Source organism: Tachypleus tridentatus, chromosome 3 (assembly GCF_004210375.1).
Source record: "Tachypleus tridentatus isolate NWPU-2018 chromosome 3, ASM421037v1, whole genome shotgun sequence".
NCBI lineage: Eukaryota > Metazoa > Arthropoda > Merostomata > Xiphosura > Limulidae > Tachypleus > Tachypleus tridentatus.
This window is the reverse complement of record NC_134827.1, coordinates 10,749,525-10,767,646: the sequence shown is the minus strand read 5'-3', so window position 1 is coordinate 10,767,646 and position 18,122 is coordinate 10,749,525. Positions and strand designations below refer to the sequence as shown.

Genomic DNA, 18,122 nt, shown 5'->3' with positions numbered 1-18,122 from the left:
CTATCCATATACATGTTTACAAACATTGCACAATTTTATATATATTTTTTTAAATTAATTGAATGTTGAACTAAATACTAAACACTATCATTAAATCTAGATTATGATCACACAGGTGATCAAAATACCTAACTTTTTAAAAAAGTAAATCGTACTTTGTGTAAAGGTTGTATCTTGCCAAAAAAAATTGTAGCAATGTAACTAACTGAACTGTATTTACTGTACTGTAATACCACATACAGCCATTCATGTTTGGTAATACTTCATACAAAATTTACATAAAGCTTGTTCACAATTGAAATTTTAGCAATAGTCTTAAATGTATTCATCTACTTAAAGTTTTGAAGTTAAATTTAGAGTAGAGAAATAAGTTGTTCTGAAATGAAAAACCTGTTTTCTCAGACATGGGAACAAGTTAAGCTTGCAAAAGATGTTTTGCCTTAAGAAATTCTGTGCAAATACATTTTCTAACAAATTATAAATTTTACTCTTCTATACAAGTTTCAAAATTTAAGTTAGAAATCCACTGTTTAATACTAAACTGGTTTAATAATAGCACAAAAGCCATAGACTTTAAAACATGCATAATAAAGTGGTTAGTTCATTCCTCTGTCAAACAAAAATACATAAATTCAGAAACAAGAAGTATTAGACAGACCACAGAGGTAAAATATCACCAATAACTTACCAAACTCTCGTCCAACCAAACCTGATGATTCAAAGTTTTGACTGAAGCTAGAAAAAAAATTCCAAAAAAGTTAATGGTGTTAATTAGAAAAATCAAGGACAATTCACTAACTTTACACAAAATGGCAGTAAGTAGAATTACAATAGTATCAGCATGATGAAAGAAAAAAATGGTATCCGACTTAAAACACAGGAATAAAGTATGGGTCTTCTCGTGTCTAAAACATACCTTATATTATTAGGATACTTTAATGATAGTAAATGGTAGTGACTAATGACAAATTATTGAAAACAAATGAAAGTTGTTTTTACACTCTGTTCTAAATCAATCCTGCTAATTATTTTATGAATAATAAAGAACAATCACGTGTACTTCTTATATTTGAAATAATGCATATGTAAGGAATAAAAACTTGCATTTTAGAATTTATACATTAAATGCAAGACAGTAGAAAGTTAGAAACTTAAATATCCATATATTGCTGAAATAACTGCTCAGCTTAAATTACTATTTAGTAAAGTTCCTTTCCCATATGATCTATTAAGTTTATTTTATGTAAAGTAGAAACTAGTGCTTTTGAAGATTTTGGGCTGAAAACAATGGGTTTGAGTGATATTACCATGGTGTATTGCTTTCTAGAAGTAATATTATCTGAGTTGTCAGTTAAATTTAAAATGTATCATTACGTCATAATGGCTGACAAGATTGAGGAATGTACTGTGAAACAACACACTACATAGTAAAAACATGGATATTTAACATTAAAAAAAGTGTTGATAAAACAATTTTGTTAGGTAGTAATAATGTCATTATACTTTGTGATTTATAAGGATACATATGATAAAAAAATGCACCATGTGAATAGACCATTGTATTAAATAATTACTTTGCAATAGCAACATGTATTACAGAAATTAGTGAAATGAATTATAGTAAAGCAGTATAGGAAATCAGTTGTTCTCCTAATTAAGAAGAGATTAGGATTCATGCTTCCATGCTGATTTCTCAAAGCCCATTCACTTAGCTGTGGTTTTGTAACATAGTAGATAGGTACAGTGGGAATCTCATTAATCCATTCATGTGCATCACTAATTAGATGACAAGGCATTTGGCTACCTTAAAAAAGACAGTTGTTATGATGTGAATGCATTTTACAAGTAAGCAAATCATGATTATAATTATACTTGTCAAAAGACAAGTACAATTATTATAGTCAATTTAACAGTTCACATAAAATAATTATTTTGTACAAGTATTATTTCCAGGTAATATGCAACAACATTTCAATTTTTAGGGTTAGCAATTAAAATATTTTTATAACTAAAAAGTCTTAGACTTTATGTAAAGATAATATAATTAGTGTTTGAAATGTTTAAACATAAAGTTGCATATACTGCTGTTGTTAACTTTTAATTTGGAGAAAACTGACCACTCACTCACTAGGCTTGAGGCAGCCAAAAGAAATTCTGGTTAATGGTAAATCAGTTAACAAATACAGTTTTTCACCTTAATTTGATTGGCTAGGGAGGAAGTACAATAACAGCCAACAGTGATGTCAGTATCAACAAGCCAAAGAAAGCTTGACTAAATAAGAAAGCACTAAATGCAACTCTGGGGGAAAAACTTGGGACAAGATTAAGAACAAAGTGTTTAAAAACCACAACAGGGCTAATACTAATTTCACGTGGCAAATGTAAGTAATGATAAACAATTGTGACTGCAGTAAATGGTTTATGTAAAGTGTTCCAACCACTAATATACTTGTGTCCCATCTGGTCTGATAAGCTCTGGACTGGGCAAAATGACAAGTCATCAATGAATATGGTGAACAGTATAGTTGGAATGCTATAATTATACACTCTTCTGATTCTTCAAAAATCTCTCAGGAATTAGATAAGAAATGAAATGTTAAGCAGTATATTAGACCTGAAATTAATGTTATATAACAATAATTACCATTATTAAATTTTCATAACATTAATATCAATGTCGCAAAGTAAGTATGATGTAACAGTGTTGGTTGGTTGGTATTTTTGGCATTTTATGGCAAAAAGCAACTAGGCTTTCTGCACTACACAACTGGTAAAAAAATTAAAGTGGAATTATTAAAATTCATAAAAAAGAATTAAAGTAAAATAAAACAAGGTTTAATTTTTGAATTAAACACTTAAATAACATTAAATCCAATTTCTAAATCTAGTTTACAGCAGTCAGAGAGAAAGTAAAGTAATACAAGTTTTAAAAGACTTTCTATAGCATACTTTTATTTATTATAACTCATTGTGATGACTAATGGGTAAGTTCAAACATCAGCATTAATCACATGAAGTTGGCCTTTCCAATCCTGGTTTTTAAGTTATGTGACATCACAGCCATTTTCTTATTTCATATTAAACTAATTTTACTTTACTTTGTGAAAAGGGATCACGTTAAAAAAAAAAAGTTGAATTTATGAATTTAAAAACTTAAATAGTGTTAAAAAGGCCAATGGCCTGTAAAAAACTAAAAACATTTGTAAGGTGGACAGTGTCATTGGCAATGATGATACTGTCCAATGTTAGAATAAACCTTGGGACAAAATATGTCTAAAATGGTGCCATTGTTAAGAGTTGTAACAATACCATGACAGTAAAATATGGGCTACTGTGACCTCAGTGTCACACAGACCACACACTGGTACATCATTCCCAGATAAAAGAAAACGATGAGTTAGAAAACTATGACCAATGTGTAGTCTGGTTTGGACAACTTCCTGTTTCCGCACCTTATGGAAACAATTTGATCAAAGTCCAATAGAGAGTTTTATCAGGAAAAGCTTGTTCTGACATTGCTTACTCCAAGTCAACTGCCAACTGGCACAAAGCCAAGCCTTGAATAAAGGACCACATACCATGTATGGAAGAGACACAGCAGTGATAGCACCAGAGCAGACAGATTTAGCTGCAATGTCTGTGAACTCATTCCTGCAAATACAAATGCAAGTACCACTTAGCTTCTATGTGGTCCAGGGCAAGAGAAATGGCATACAGTTCAGCAGTGAACACAAAACTGTAGAGGGGATTCTGTGCACAACTACCAAACCACAACAAATCATGGCAGAGCCCACAGAGTCACCTGATTTTGAACCATCTGTACAAATAGGAATGGAAGGATGGTTCAAAAGATGTTCAGGAAATAAAAGACAATACTTCCAATCAGGAATATCCATTTTTCTCAATAACTGAAAGAAAGATCACATCTGGGGATGGTAATAAGCGACGGTGGGATGGGCTGACCAGTGGATACAGCAATATTATCCAAGGACAGACCCAATTCATCAACTTGCACCCAGATACAAAAGCCAAAAGGAACAATGGTCTGTTCTGAAAAACCACGGCCCACAAAGGAAGGAAAACATTCCCAGGTGGGATGCTATGGTAAACATCAAAGTTTTGAAGCATACAGTAAAGACAGTTTCAACTGGAAGAGGTATAGAGTAGGTTCATGAGATTCTGTGTACAAGCTCTGGACTGGAGAACTGTGGAAAGTTCTGGTTCAGAGCCAATGTCCCTGATGATAAACAGGGTCCAGCATCTTCAAGGCTCAGGACCTCACAGAGTAATAGAACAAAGACCCATAGTCTAGTTTTGATGAAATAAGAGCACAGCATATCTTTAGCACAGAACATCGATCCATTCCCCAAGTGATTCAGTAGTGTTCTTGTATATTTGACTTGTTGCTGCTTGATATATGGTATAAAGGTTAGCTCACAGTCAAAGATAAGTGCCAAGAGTTTTGTCTCAGGGACCACAAGAAGAACAACTTCACTGACATGGATTTAAGGATTGGTGTGAATACTCCACTGGCAGCAAAAGTGCATGCAAATGGTTTTAGGGAAAGAGAAGTTAAAACCATTTGCTGTGGAACAAATCAGTAAACAATTGAGAACACTCTGTAGGTGCTGCTCAATAAACTTCATGTTTGACAACAGAGATGTCGAATTCGTTGACATAAAGCTTATTTGCAAAAATAAGCGAGAGTTGTTCAGTGATATCATCACTGCAGAAAAGAATGGGAAAGTGTTGAAGCCATATGAACTTGGAATAGCTTGCCCATTAAAATGGTCACATAATCCATATAAGTGGAGGTTTCACAGAATGCCATACCTCCACAATGTATTATAAGCCTTCTCAATGTCAAAGAATATTGATATAAGACGTTGTCCTTTGAGAGAGGCATCTCTGATAAAAGTTTCAACTTGAATCAGGTGGTCCATGGTGGAGCCCTATCATCAAAACCCAAACTGGGTGGGTGAGAGGAATATGTTTTATTCAAGGAACCAAACAAGCTGAGCATTAACCATCCTCTCTAATGTCTTACAGAGAAAGCTCGTCAAAACAACTGGACAATAGTTTGAAGGAATATTTACCTTCCAAGGCAGAACAATAGCCGAGCACCATGCATCAGGAAAATATTCTCCTGCCAGATCTGGTTAAAAACAATAAAAAAAATAGCAAGACAAGCAGGAGATTGATGGCACAGCATGTTGTAGAGTATATCATCAGGTTTAACCAATGTATTGCCAAACTGATGAAGAGCCAGTTTGAGTTCCACAGTGTAAAGGGGCAATTATAGTCACAGCAACAATCAGCCCAAAAGGAAAAAGATGATCCCTCTGCCCGAGTCTTGATAGCTAAGAAGGTGGGGTGTGAAGCAGAAGTGCTAGATACCCAGCAAAAACTTTCCCTAAGAGTATCAGCAATGCTTTGGGCATCAGCTATTTCCTGGTCCTTAGAGTACAAGATCAAAAAGGGGACAGAATTATACCACTCACTGACCTTTCAATTGATTGATTGATTGATTTAGTGTTTTATGGCACAAAGCAGCAAGGCTATCTGTGTCAAACGTCCAGTAAAAAGGTAAAAATAAATTAAATGTAGTAAAATACATAAAAGGGAATAAAGGTAAAACAAAACATCATTGAAAAACGGAAAAAGTATAAAATCAATGTTGACACCTAGTCTACAACGTTATGAGAGAAAGCAGAGTAAGAGAAGTTGTAAAGAACTTTTTCTAGCAAAATGGTAATGATCATAACCCAACAGGAAGACTAACAGGTAAGTACAAGAACCACCATCAGTCACCTGAAGTTGACCTTCCAGTCCTGGTTCCAGGTTATGTTGTCATAACAGTCATTATCAAAAGGTAAAATAAGAAAAGTGTTAAAAGACATATAGCAAAATCGTAATAAAAAGTAGCCAAATGACCTGTAAAAAGGTAAAAGTAAAGTAAATGTAGTAAAATTCGTAAAAGGAAACAAAGATATAAACAAAACAGCAATTAAAACATAAAATGGCATAAAACCAATGTTGACATCCAGTCTACAAAGTTGTAAAGAACTTCCTGTAGCAGAATGGTAATGATCATAACCCGCCAGGAAGACTAACAGGTAAGTATAAGAATCGCCGTCAGTTATCTAAAGTTGGTCTTTCCAGTCCTGGTTCCGGGTTGTGTGTCATTATGACCAGTACTAACAGGTAAAGTAACAAAAGTGTTAAATGACATGCAGCAAAAGTGTAATAACAACTCGCCAGTATGACTTACGGGTAGTTCAAACAGCAGCGTTAGTCACCTGAAGATGGTCTTTCCAGTCCTGGTGTCGAGTTATTTAATGTTCTGGCCATTTTACAATGTCAAATTGAACTAGAGAGATTGAGACTGAAAAGGGAACCACAATTGAAAAGGTGTAATGAATAAATATCAAACACTTAAATGAAGTTAAAAAGATTAATGGCCATTAATCAAACACCAGCATCAGATACAATGTCCACAACACCCATTGAGAACATCCAACACTGGTACTTTGTAGACCAGCTGATTGACCCTTGGGGCCACCCCAAGGCTGCCAGTCTACAAGAATTTAAGATCAGAGTGATATGTTAGAGTTGGACTCTCTCAACCACCAGGATCCTTTCCTCACCTTCAGGGGTCACCATGCACAGCAAACACATGGGTGGATATTTAGATCCCAGAGGAGGTAAGCTGAAAGAACAACCTTTTCTGGTAGGTCCCCTCACCATATACAGGAATCCACACCAAGGGGTGACTATTAATTTTGTTTCTATGCACAAAGCTATACAATGGGCTACACTGCACAACAATTTTTTTTTTAAAGTTTTTCTTCCTTGAAAGGTTTTGCTGATTGTGACAGGTACCTGGTGGGTGTGCACAAATACAGTTTTGGTTTTGCTTCATCATGTAGGGACTTTGAGAATAAGTTTATGACGGTTAACTGTTTACCGACAATAACGTATTTAATTGTGTTTATGTTTCTAATACACTATTAAGTTCAATATAATTAAAAGTGTTTTGCTCCTGATTTTCGTTTGTATTCAATGTCTGGTGCATCACATTGCAGTGTCCAACAGTAGTCAGCAAGCATTGACGGATTCCAATTGCCCTGATATCGTTTTTCCTTTGTAGCAATGTCCTGGTAAAACTGAAAATTTTGATAAAACAGTGTGTGATGGGCAAATTTGGATGTGATTTTCTTGATCAGCAGCCACAAATCTATAAGGAACACCCAACAATGTTCAAGAAGCAAAAACATTGTTGTGCAGTGCTATCTACCCTCTGGGGCATCAAACCATACCTTTTACTATTTTAAGTTCTTAAACTTACTACTGACCCACTGTGAAACACATAATATAATTAATAATACTTTACTTGCTTTCTTGTTCACCAATCCAGATCTTATTTAAAAAAGCACACACACACATGCAATGTATCACTGGGTACATTTGTATTCACATTAACAATAGTTTTTGTTAGTATAACTTTGTATGTGTACAACCTGAAATATTAATGTATTTTCTCCAGTTCTAAGTTTTGAATATATACACTTGGGACTAAAAATTTAATATTTTGAAATCTCAACTTTCCTTTTATATACAAAGTTATGCAGTGCAAGAGCCATCTGGCTAACTTTGAAGTATGTTTAAATAAACATGAATGCAAGTGACAGAAACCATAATCTTAAAATAAAAAAAAGTAATGTTAGATATATTTCTTGTAGTACTGACAAGTTTGTAACAGAGCAGTTGCTTGATTAGTGAATACGCAATAAAAGTAGGTTTATTTTTGTTATTAATAATATCAAACTAGTTCTTTATTCACCCATAAAAATAAGTTATTATGACTTAATTTTTTCTGATAAACTGTTTAATGGTTCAGAATTATTCACACTATTAAAGGTATAAATTCAGCATATAATAAACTGTACAGATTATGTGACAAGAAAAGTGATTCACATGGAAGTGCTATTAGAGATTAATGAATTGGATGACAGATTATAAAGTCTACTAGTATCCATTTTGTAAGTCAGCATAAAGATTTTAAGAGATAGGCTTAACTCAGTGCTTTTATAGTGGACAGAAACATAAACCTAACAGAAAAACTTTGAGAATGATTTATGTCAACAATGATCATGTCAATGAAGCACTTTTTCAATAGTGTACCTTTTATACCATTTGATAATTGACAGACCTTGTTAAGACACCATAATGGGTATAATTTAACTAATACAAAAAATGGTTATAATTACATTCAGAAATGGTACAAACATGCACATTATATGCCCAAAAACAGGAGCTGTAATTAGATGTATCTATATATTCACAGTTGCATGTATTGTACACTGTTTTGTGCAAATAAAACTCCAATGAGCATGTTTAATATGTGACTTATTTATTTAACAACTGATCCAAAGTTTAAAAGTAAGCACAGTATAGTATTTAAGGGTAACTAAAGAGTGATGTTTTCAATTCGTAATTTAATATATTAATTTATATAATAATATACAATACAAAGCAGTTTTTATAAATTGCATGTAAAAAACAAAACTTAAATTGTAATGGAAATACATTGATATAGTTTCGTAGGTATTTAGATACCTGGTCAACACAACTTTTCCATTTGCTTGTCCCACTGCAAGTAAGTTGTCTGGTTCATGTCTAGGGTACCATGCTATACACTGAAATAAAATAATTCTAGTGTTACTCATTATAGTAATTTGTATGCATTTCATGCTTAGAATGCCTCATTAAAAGAAAGTAGATTAAGTCATTCTGAATAAATTACAAATTAATTTATCTCCTTATGTGCACCATCCATAGTTTTGATAGCTGAGTGCACACTATAGCAACAAGTTTTCTATGTCAGTCTTAAACCATTCATAATATTAGTAATACAACAAAAGGCTTTAATTAAATAATTACAACTTTTTAATCAACTTGATATTTATTTAAATTTCTCTCAACCTTTCTTGTGCAAAGAAATAGCATGAGCACATGAGAACAAAAGTCATGTTTGTAAAGATCATTGTTTTTATTTATTTATTAAAAGATATACTTAACAGTGACAAACTACAACTTACAACTGGACAGAATGAGATTTTTAGGGTAAACAACATTAGAGCTTACAACATTAAGAAAGAAAGAAATAGCCTACAAGAAGTAACAACATCCCAAAGTGGAACATATAACTACACAAGAGCAACTAACTGAAGATGCTAAGACAAGTCTGAACCACATTCTTTAATGAGAAAATAACACCAAAAACCAGTAATGGAGACTGCATCTAATGTGAGATAATTTACAGTTCATATTGACAAAGTAGTAAAACCAAAGACTGAGTTATGTTGTATTTCATGTGATGCTTTAAGGGAACTTCCCTTCCTCAGGTTTTGAATCAATTGCTTACAGTAATATATAATAATTCAGATTTAAGTTTCACAACTACTTTGAGATGTGTGGGTTATGTCTTTAATTCAAACCTTGAAAAGAAAATAACTATAAAGACACTTTTACACTTAAACTTCTATTTTACTATATATAAGTGACTTGTGTTTCCTAGTATGAAGAAAATTAAGTGTTCAAAAATATGAGTACAAGTTAAGATAAATGCCATAAACTCATGTTACTGTTAATATTTGAACTAGCACTATAATAAATTTAATATAAGAGGAAACACACAAGTAACTAAAATGTTTATCATATATAATAATATACAGTTAAAGCATAAAGCTAAGAAAAAATATTCTCTCAAAGTTAAATTAACTCTTATTTATAAACAAAATATTCTGTCAAGCAAATTGCATTTTCTATCCTGATTAATTCTCACACAAAATATGCATACATACTTTCATATAATGGTTGTCAGAATTTATAGAGAGTAATGCAGCACATGAGCTGTCAGAGAGTAGAATAGCTGAAAGAAAATTACAAATCAACTTTTATCAGTGAACAGACAAAAATTTTAACTAAAGTGCAATAGTATATATGAATAAGCTGTTTTACAAATAAGTAAATCTAACCTTAATATAAAGCTTTTGACAGTTGCAGACATTCATTTTACAATTGTAACCTTGAATGAATATAGAAAGAAATTTTGCTGACTATAAAAGAGACTTCATAACAAAAAAAACAATAACTTTATACAGCAATGTACACAATAATACAGAGAATCATGTCTACTCAAATATTTTTTTAAAAATTAGATAAATCCTGTGAAAGAAAGTTACCACTAAATAAAGGCCTTGCTGCTGTCCATCACTTCTCTACACTTTGTGTTCACTTCTTATTTAAGTTTTTTAACACCTGCACAGATACTAGTTAGTATCTTTATGTGGATCCAAAAATTAAGTTATTCCAAAAGAGCTTGGGTTGTTTTGGTAAGATACAAATCAATATATTTGGCACTACTTTTGAGGTCTACGTTGTTAGACCAGACCCATGACTTAAACAGAGACCATGAAAGTCAACATGGATAAGTTAACTTGTAAAAATAAAGAATAAAGTAAAACAATGTAGCAATGAAACATGCTTAAAACATACTAGATGTGGATGTGAATGTTATGGTTTAAGCATAGCAATTAAGCTAAACCATGGATCCATGCCAGTACCATTATTTTCAGAAAGAGGAATTAGAATCACATACATGAAATCATTAGTTTTAATTACTTGTGAAATTAATGGCACAGTAAATCTCACAGGTACAACGTTGGAGTTGAAGCAGATGCACGATGCATTAAAAGATTATGACCCTACCAATTCCCAAATTAAAAATGCCATTCTCCAATGAGGAGTAAATATAAGGATGGTATAATAACCAGTAAGGTACCACTACATAGATTTTATTGTCATACTTTCACTAATGTGCATTTGTTTTCATTTTTTTAGAAATTGCACTGAACTTTGTTTATTGAGAACTATTGAAATAACTCTAAATTGTCTGTTTCCAGAATACTCAACATTCATCTTGTGTATTCGTACTTCAAGAAAAGTTTTGAGAAATTTCTGTAATAGCTGAAAATCATGCTTCTAACATAGCTATCACACTATAAATAAAAAAAAGGTACCAAAGTAGATATTTACAAGTAATGTACATGTAACGGCTGTCAAAAAAAGACATTTTATCTGTGTTTGTTGAAATAAAGAATTTTGTAAGAGGTGAACAACAATTTTTAACTAATTTTATAATGCACTGATGAGTTCACACAAAAACTATCGAAATCACATTTATATGAAAAAATGCAAAATGTGGAACTACACACAGTATAACATAAACATGTAATACAACACTTAGTATGCAACTTAACAAAAGATTCAAAACAAGTTAAAAATAGCTTTATAATACACGTTTAATACTTTCTACAGTGAAAAAGGTTTTTCTGAGAAATTTAACAAATGAAATAAAGATTAACTAAAACTGAATTAAAACTAGAAATAACAATGCACACAGCAGTACAATTTTGCTAGAATTGCAAATTTCAACAAGTTATATAAACCACTGCTAAACACATATCCAGCTCCAAATGGATTGCTTCACTCTAAGTTCTATGTATGTATATTTAAAAAATTGAATTTTTTAAAACTATTTTCTACAGGTGTGAGTTTCTAATGCAAAAAACATTACCTGATGACTTGCAACATCCATCTTTTGAATTCTCTAACTGATATAGTCGTAGATCTGTTCCAAAAGTTATAAACCTAATACGAGTAAAAACAACATTCAAGAACCAGAATAGGTCAATCATCTATAGCTAAATATAACTGTATTTAATTCTCCCTACTTTGGTTCTTCTATACTTGAAAATGAAAATTAGATATTTCTATAATGTACTCCTGAGAATATTCTTTTTATAGCTAACACAATGACTAGAATTTTGCATCAGATATTAAATACAAATCATTGTGAGCATCACAGTTTACAAAAGGTAGTAAAATTATTCTATTGGAAACCAAACTTTTTTTTGAAAAGGGTGCCTATATTCAATTTTAAGAGTAGGTTACACACTGAAAAAAATTATGCACATAATAAGCCATATTTTCATTTCAATCATAATTTATTTCAAGACATGCAACAGCTAACAACATAGTCTTAGTATGTGTAAGGACAAGAAACGGTTTAAGTTCCAAGCCCCACAAAACACTCAGATTGAAAGATGGAAGATGTAGAAGAAAAAGAAACTTGTAACAGACAAGAAAGATCAAAGACCACATACTCCAAAACAAAAATATTCCTGAACATGAAACCAAAATTAATGGAAGTTTGTAATTAATGGAAGCTGTAACTTATTTTAATTTAACTATGACTATCCCATAGCCTCTTAATAAACATAAAACAATAATAATTAAATAATAAAAATCTGACTGAAATGTGACAACCCAACTGGCATTCAAGTTCATAAACCCTAAAAACAACAAAGGAAAAAAGTTTAAAACTTTCATCTTGACTTTTGAATGAATGGCTGTGCAATACAGATGTATTATCATACAAAAACTAAACATTTTCCACTCAAATGCACAAAAAAAATTATTATAAAAGTTAAAAATCCATGCAATAGATTTGAAAACCACAAAACAATATGCTGAAATGCATACTTACTTATATTATCAAGTTTTTACTATTGTTAAAAACAAATCAAATATCAGCGGTAGCGTATTCATTACCACCAAAGAACACTTATCTAAAAGTGGTAAAGTGCTATCAGCTTGTAAATTGCAACTATTAGTCACAACAAAAGTGGCAGACAATTTTCATCATGTATACTGGTTACACTAATTTGATACAAGAAATAAACGTCACTGAAATCATTCACAGAAAATACTGAACACATGTTTACAAATTACTGATTAATATTTACTCCCATGCATTAAATTTTTATATTAAAATGTCACATCATAAGTACTTTGAAAATGTAACAAAAAGTAAATATTTTGTTAATAACAATACACATTAATACATTAATAATTAATTATTGATAAAACAGAAGTAAATCAATGGCATCACCTAATTTTTTTTAAGTAATATTTGGTTTCACTAAAACTTAAATGAAAAGGAAACAAGAAAAGAGTTGATTGATTGATTGATTTAGTGTTTTATGGCACAAAGCAGCGAGGCTATCTGCGCCAGACATTTGGTAAAATGTAAAAAAAAAATAAATAAATGTAGTAATAGACATAAATGGGAATGAAGGTAAAACAAAAAAGTATAAAACCAATGTTGACACCTAGTCTACAATGTTAAGATAGAAGGCAGAGTATAAGAAGTTGTAAGGTATTTACTCTAGCAAAAAGGTAATGATCATAACCCGCCAGGAAGACTAACAGGTAAGTTCAAGAACCACCGTCAGTCACCTGAAGTTGGTCTTTCCAGTCCTGGTTCTGGGTTATGTGTCATAGCAACCACTATCAAAATGTAAAAGAATAGAAGTTTTAAAAGATACATAGCAAAATTGTAACAATGAGTAGCCAAATGTCCAGTAAAAAGATAAAGTCAAGTAAATGGAGTAAAATTTGTAAAAGTAAATGAAGGTAAAAACAAAACAGCAATTAAAAAAGAAAATGGTGTAAAAACCAATGGTGACATCCAGTCTTCAAAGTTGTAAAATATTTACTCTAGCAAAATGGTAATGATCATAACCCACCAGGAAGACTAACAGGTAAGTTCAAGAACCACCGTCAATCACCTGAAGTTGGCCTTTCCAGTCCTGGTTCTGGGTTATGTGTCATAGCAGCTATTATCAAAATGTAAAAGAATAAAAGTTTTAAAAGACACTCCAAAAATCGTAATAATGAGTAGCCAAATGTCCAGCAAAAAGATAAAAGTCAAGTAAATGGAGTAAAATATGTAAAAGTAATTGAAGATAAAAGCAAAACGGCAATTAAAACAGAAAATGGCGTAAACACCAATGTTGACATCCAGTCAGCAAAGTTGTAAAGAACTACCTGTAGCAGAATGGTAATGATCATAACCCGCCAGGAAGACTAACAGGTAAGTATAAAAACCACCGTCAGTCACCTGAAGTTGGTCTTTCCAGTCCTGGTCCGGGTTATGAGTCAATATGGCCAGTACTAAAAAGTTAAGTAGTAAAAGTGTGAAATGATATGCAGCAAAATTATAATAACAACTCGCCAGGACGACTAACGAGTAGTTCAAACGGATAGTTCAAACAGTAGCGTTAGTCACCTGAAGTTGGCCTTTCCAGTCCTGGTGTCGAGTTATTTAATGTTCTGGCCATTGTCCAATGTCAAATTGAAGGAGAGAGATTAAAACTGTAAAAAAGGAACCACAATTAAAAAGGTGTAATGAATAAATATGCAACACTTAAATGAGATTAAAAAGATTAATGGCCATTAAAAAATTAAAAACATTATCAAGGTGGACAGAGTCACCATCACCAATAACTCTGTCCAATGTTACAGACTGACCCTGGGAAAAAATATGTTTAAAATATTGCCATTGTTGAGAATTGTAACGATGGCAAGAAAATAAAACGTGGCTGATAGTGATTTGAGTGTTACACAAACTACACATTGGTGCATCAGTTCCAGATAAAAGAAAATGAGTTAAAAAACTGTGACCAATGCGTAGCCTAGTGAGAACAACTTCCTTCTTCCAAACTTTACGGAAGCTAGATGGCCAAAGTCCAATTTTGGGTTTGATTTGAAAAAGTTTGTTGTCACATTGCTCACTCCAAGTGGACTGCCAGCTGGCACGGAGCCGAGCCTTGAAGACAACACCATAGTCCATGTATGGAATAGGCATAGGAGTGATGGTGCTGAAGCAGACATATTTAGCTGCCATGTCTGCAAGCTCGTTCCCGCGAATACCAACATGGCCTGGTATCCAGAAAAACTGGATTGAAGTAGCTGCTAATGAGAAATGGGCCAGTCGGTTTCGAATATCAGCAAGAATAGGATGTGAGCTAACGTGTAGCAATTCCAAGGCAAGTGTAGAACTAAGCGAATCAGCATAAATAGTGCAGTTGGAGTACTGCTCAGCTGCAATATGATCCAGGGCAAGAGATATGGCATACAGTTCAGCAGTGAACACAGAAGCTGTAGAAGGGATTCTGCGCAACTACTGACCCATAGCAAACCATAGCAGAGCCCACTGAATTACCTGATTTGGAACCATCTGTATAAATAGGAACTGAATGATTGTTTGAAAGATATTCATTGAATAAAAGACGGTACTTCCAATCTGGAGTATCTGCCTTTTTTAGGTGACTGAAAGAAAGGTCACATTTGGGGGCTGTAATAAGCCATGGTGTGATGGGCCAACCTGTGGAATCTGCAATGTTATCCAAGGACAGATCCAATTCATCCAATTGCGCCAGATGCGAAGGCCAAACGGAGCAATGACAGATCGTCTGTTCTGAAAAAGTACTGCCCACTGAAGAAGGAAAACACATTTCCAGGTGGGATGCTTTGGTAAGGAATGAAGTTTCGAAGTATACTGTAAAGATAGTTGCAAACGGCGAAGGTGTAGAGAAGGTTCATGAGATTCAATGTATATACTTTGAACTGGAGAGGTACGGAAAGCCCAAGTGCAGAGTCAAAGTCCTTGGTGATGAATGGGGTCCAGCATCTTTAAGGCCGAGGGTCTGGCAGAGCCATAGACCATTGATCCATAATCGAGTTTCGATCTAATAAGAGCATGATATACCTTTAACATTGAACAGCGATCTGCCCCCCAACTGGTAAAAGAGAGAACACAGAGGATGTTCAGTGCTCTTGTGCATTTGACCCGAAGCTGCTTTAAGTGTGGTATAAAGGTCAGTTTACGATCAAAGATAAACCCCAAGAACTTGGTCTCCAGGACCACTGGCAGCAAAATTTCACCAATATGAAGTTCAGGATCAGGGTGAATACCCCGTCGATGGCAAAAGTGCATGCATACAGTTTTGGAGAGAGAGAAATTAAAGCCGTTCGCCAGAGTCCACTTCCCTACACAATTGAGGGCGGTTTGTAGTTGCCGCTCAATATATCTCATGTTTGACGACTGACATGAGATGTGAAAGTCGTCGACATACAGCCCATTCGCAACAGTGAGAGGGAGTTGTTCAGTGATGGCATTTATCTTTATACTGAAGAGTGTAACACTCAATACACAGCCTGGAGGGACTCCAAGTTCCTGTACAAAAGAATGGGAAAGTGTTGAACCCACACGAACTTGGAATCTCCTGTCCATTAAAAATTTTTAATAAACATGGGTAGATGGCCATGTAACCCATATGTATGGAGGTCTCACAAGACGCCATACCTCCATGTTGTGTCGTAAGCCTTCTCTATGTCAAAGAATATTGATACAAGATGTTGGCGGTTGAAAAAGGCTTCTCTGATAGATGTTTCAAGACGAATTAGGTGGTCTGTGGTGGAGTGCTGTCGACGGAACCCACACTGGGTGGGCAAGAGGAGGTTGTTTGATTCCAGGAACCAAACAAGATGAGCATTAACCATCCTTTCTAATGTCTTACAGAGACAGCTCGTCAAAGCAATTGGACGGTGGTTTGAAGGAATCTTGGGATCTTTCCCTGGCTTAGAGAAAAGTAAAATAATAGCCTGGCGCCAGGCATCAGGAAAAACATTCTCCTGCCAGATCCGATTGAAAACAATCAGAAGGACATCAAGAGAAGCAGGAGATAGATGGTGCAGCATGTCATAATGAATATCATCAGGTCCAACAGACGTACTGGCAGACTGATGAAGGGCCATTTTTAGTTCCACCAGGGTAAAGGGACAATTATAGTCAAAGAAACAGTCAGTTCGAAAGGAAAGAGGTGATTGCTCTGCCTGAGTCTTGATGGCCAGGAAGGTGGAGGAACAAGCAGAAGTGCTAGATACCCGGCAAAAGCTTTCACCTAGAGTGTTAGCGATGTTCCGAACATCAGTCACCTCCTGACCATCAGAGAGTAAGATCGAGAGGGTGACAGAATTGTAGTGCCCATTAATCTTTCGAATCCTGTCCCCTATGATCTTGGAACTGGTGGTAGAAGATATGCTGGTTGTGAACTTAATCCAAGATTCCTTCTGGCTTTGACATCTTACCCACCTAGCATGTGCACGGGCCCGTTGGAAAGCAACCCCGATTTGAAAGTGTGGGATATCTACGAAAAGTATCCCAGGCCCGCTTTTGAGCCTTCCACCACGGACGAGGATATCGTGGAAAACGTGTCGAGGTTTTAGGAATACACTGAGCAGCTGCATGTGTAATACAGTCAGTTACCGCTGCTACACAGTCATCTATTGATGGCTGATTTACGATGGCAGGATCAAGTTCTGCGTAAACAGTGAAAGTGGACCAGTCTGCCTGATCCAGCTTTCACCGGGGCACACGGGTAGGGTGGCATCGACCACGGCCAGTCTCTCTCAAAAGGATCGGAAAATGATCACTGCCTAGTGGATTACTGTCAACCCTCCATGAAAAATGGGAGAATAATGATGGGGAGCAAACTGAGAGATCAATAGTGGTAAAGGACTGACTAGATGCATGAAAGTAAGTGGAAGAACCAGTATTGAAAAGAGAAAGATTGTGATCAGAGAGCATCCGCTCTACAGATCGGCCCCTCCCAACAATAATAGCACTTCCCCAGAGGGGATGATGTCCATTAAAGTCCCCCAGGATTAGAAATGGAGATGGCAACTGTTCAACCAGAGCATCAAGGTCTGATTGATCATATGTCTCTCCCAGAGGACAGGTACAGAGAACAAACAGTGATGGTATGACCCAAGGATACACGGATGGCTACAGCCTCCAAGGGTGTGTTGCGTGACAAAGACAGGGTGGGCACGTGTTGATCAAGCAACAGTGCCACCCCTCCATGTACTCGACCATCACACAACCTGTCATTTCTGTACAGAGAAAACTGCCGAATGGAGACAGTATCAGCAGTTTTGAGAAATGTTTCTTGTAAAGAAAGACAAACAGGATGGTAGAAAGCAATCAGCGTTTTGATATCATCCAGATTAGAACATAAACCTCGACAGTTCCATTGTATCAAGGTGGCCATTTTTAAGAATGGGTAGGTGAAATGGCGGAGAACAGGTTTTCTTTTTTTTTACTTTACTGTCTTTAGTCGGAAGAGGTCTAATCCAGTGACTGAGGAAGG

General features: G+C 34.6%; 1 protein-coding gene across 3 annotated transcripts in view; it reads right to left on the bottom strand.

Annotated features, from left to right (window-relative positions):
- Positions 1–18,122, bottom strand: part of mio (GATOR complex protein mio) — a 74,328-nt gene that overhangs the window by 43,554 nt on the left and 12,652 nt on the right. For all 3 annotated transcript variants that reach the window (XR_013025919.1, XM_076492900.1, XM_076492901.1), the window contains exons 3-6: positions 11,642–11,715; positions 9,867–9,934; positions 8,620–8,699; positions 689–735 (exon numbers count right to left, since the gene is read on the bottom strand). Coding sequence is in view for 2 of the 3 variants with exons in the window: in XM_076492900.1 (XP_076349015.1) it covers positions 689–735; positions 8,620–8,699; positions 9,867–9,934; positions 11,642–11,715 (269 nt within the window). In the remaining variant the exon portion in view is untranslated. The remainder of the gene's footprint in view (positions 1–688; positions 736–8,619; positions 8,700–9,866; positions 9,935–11,641; positions 11,716–18,122) is intronic.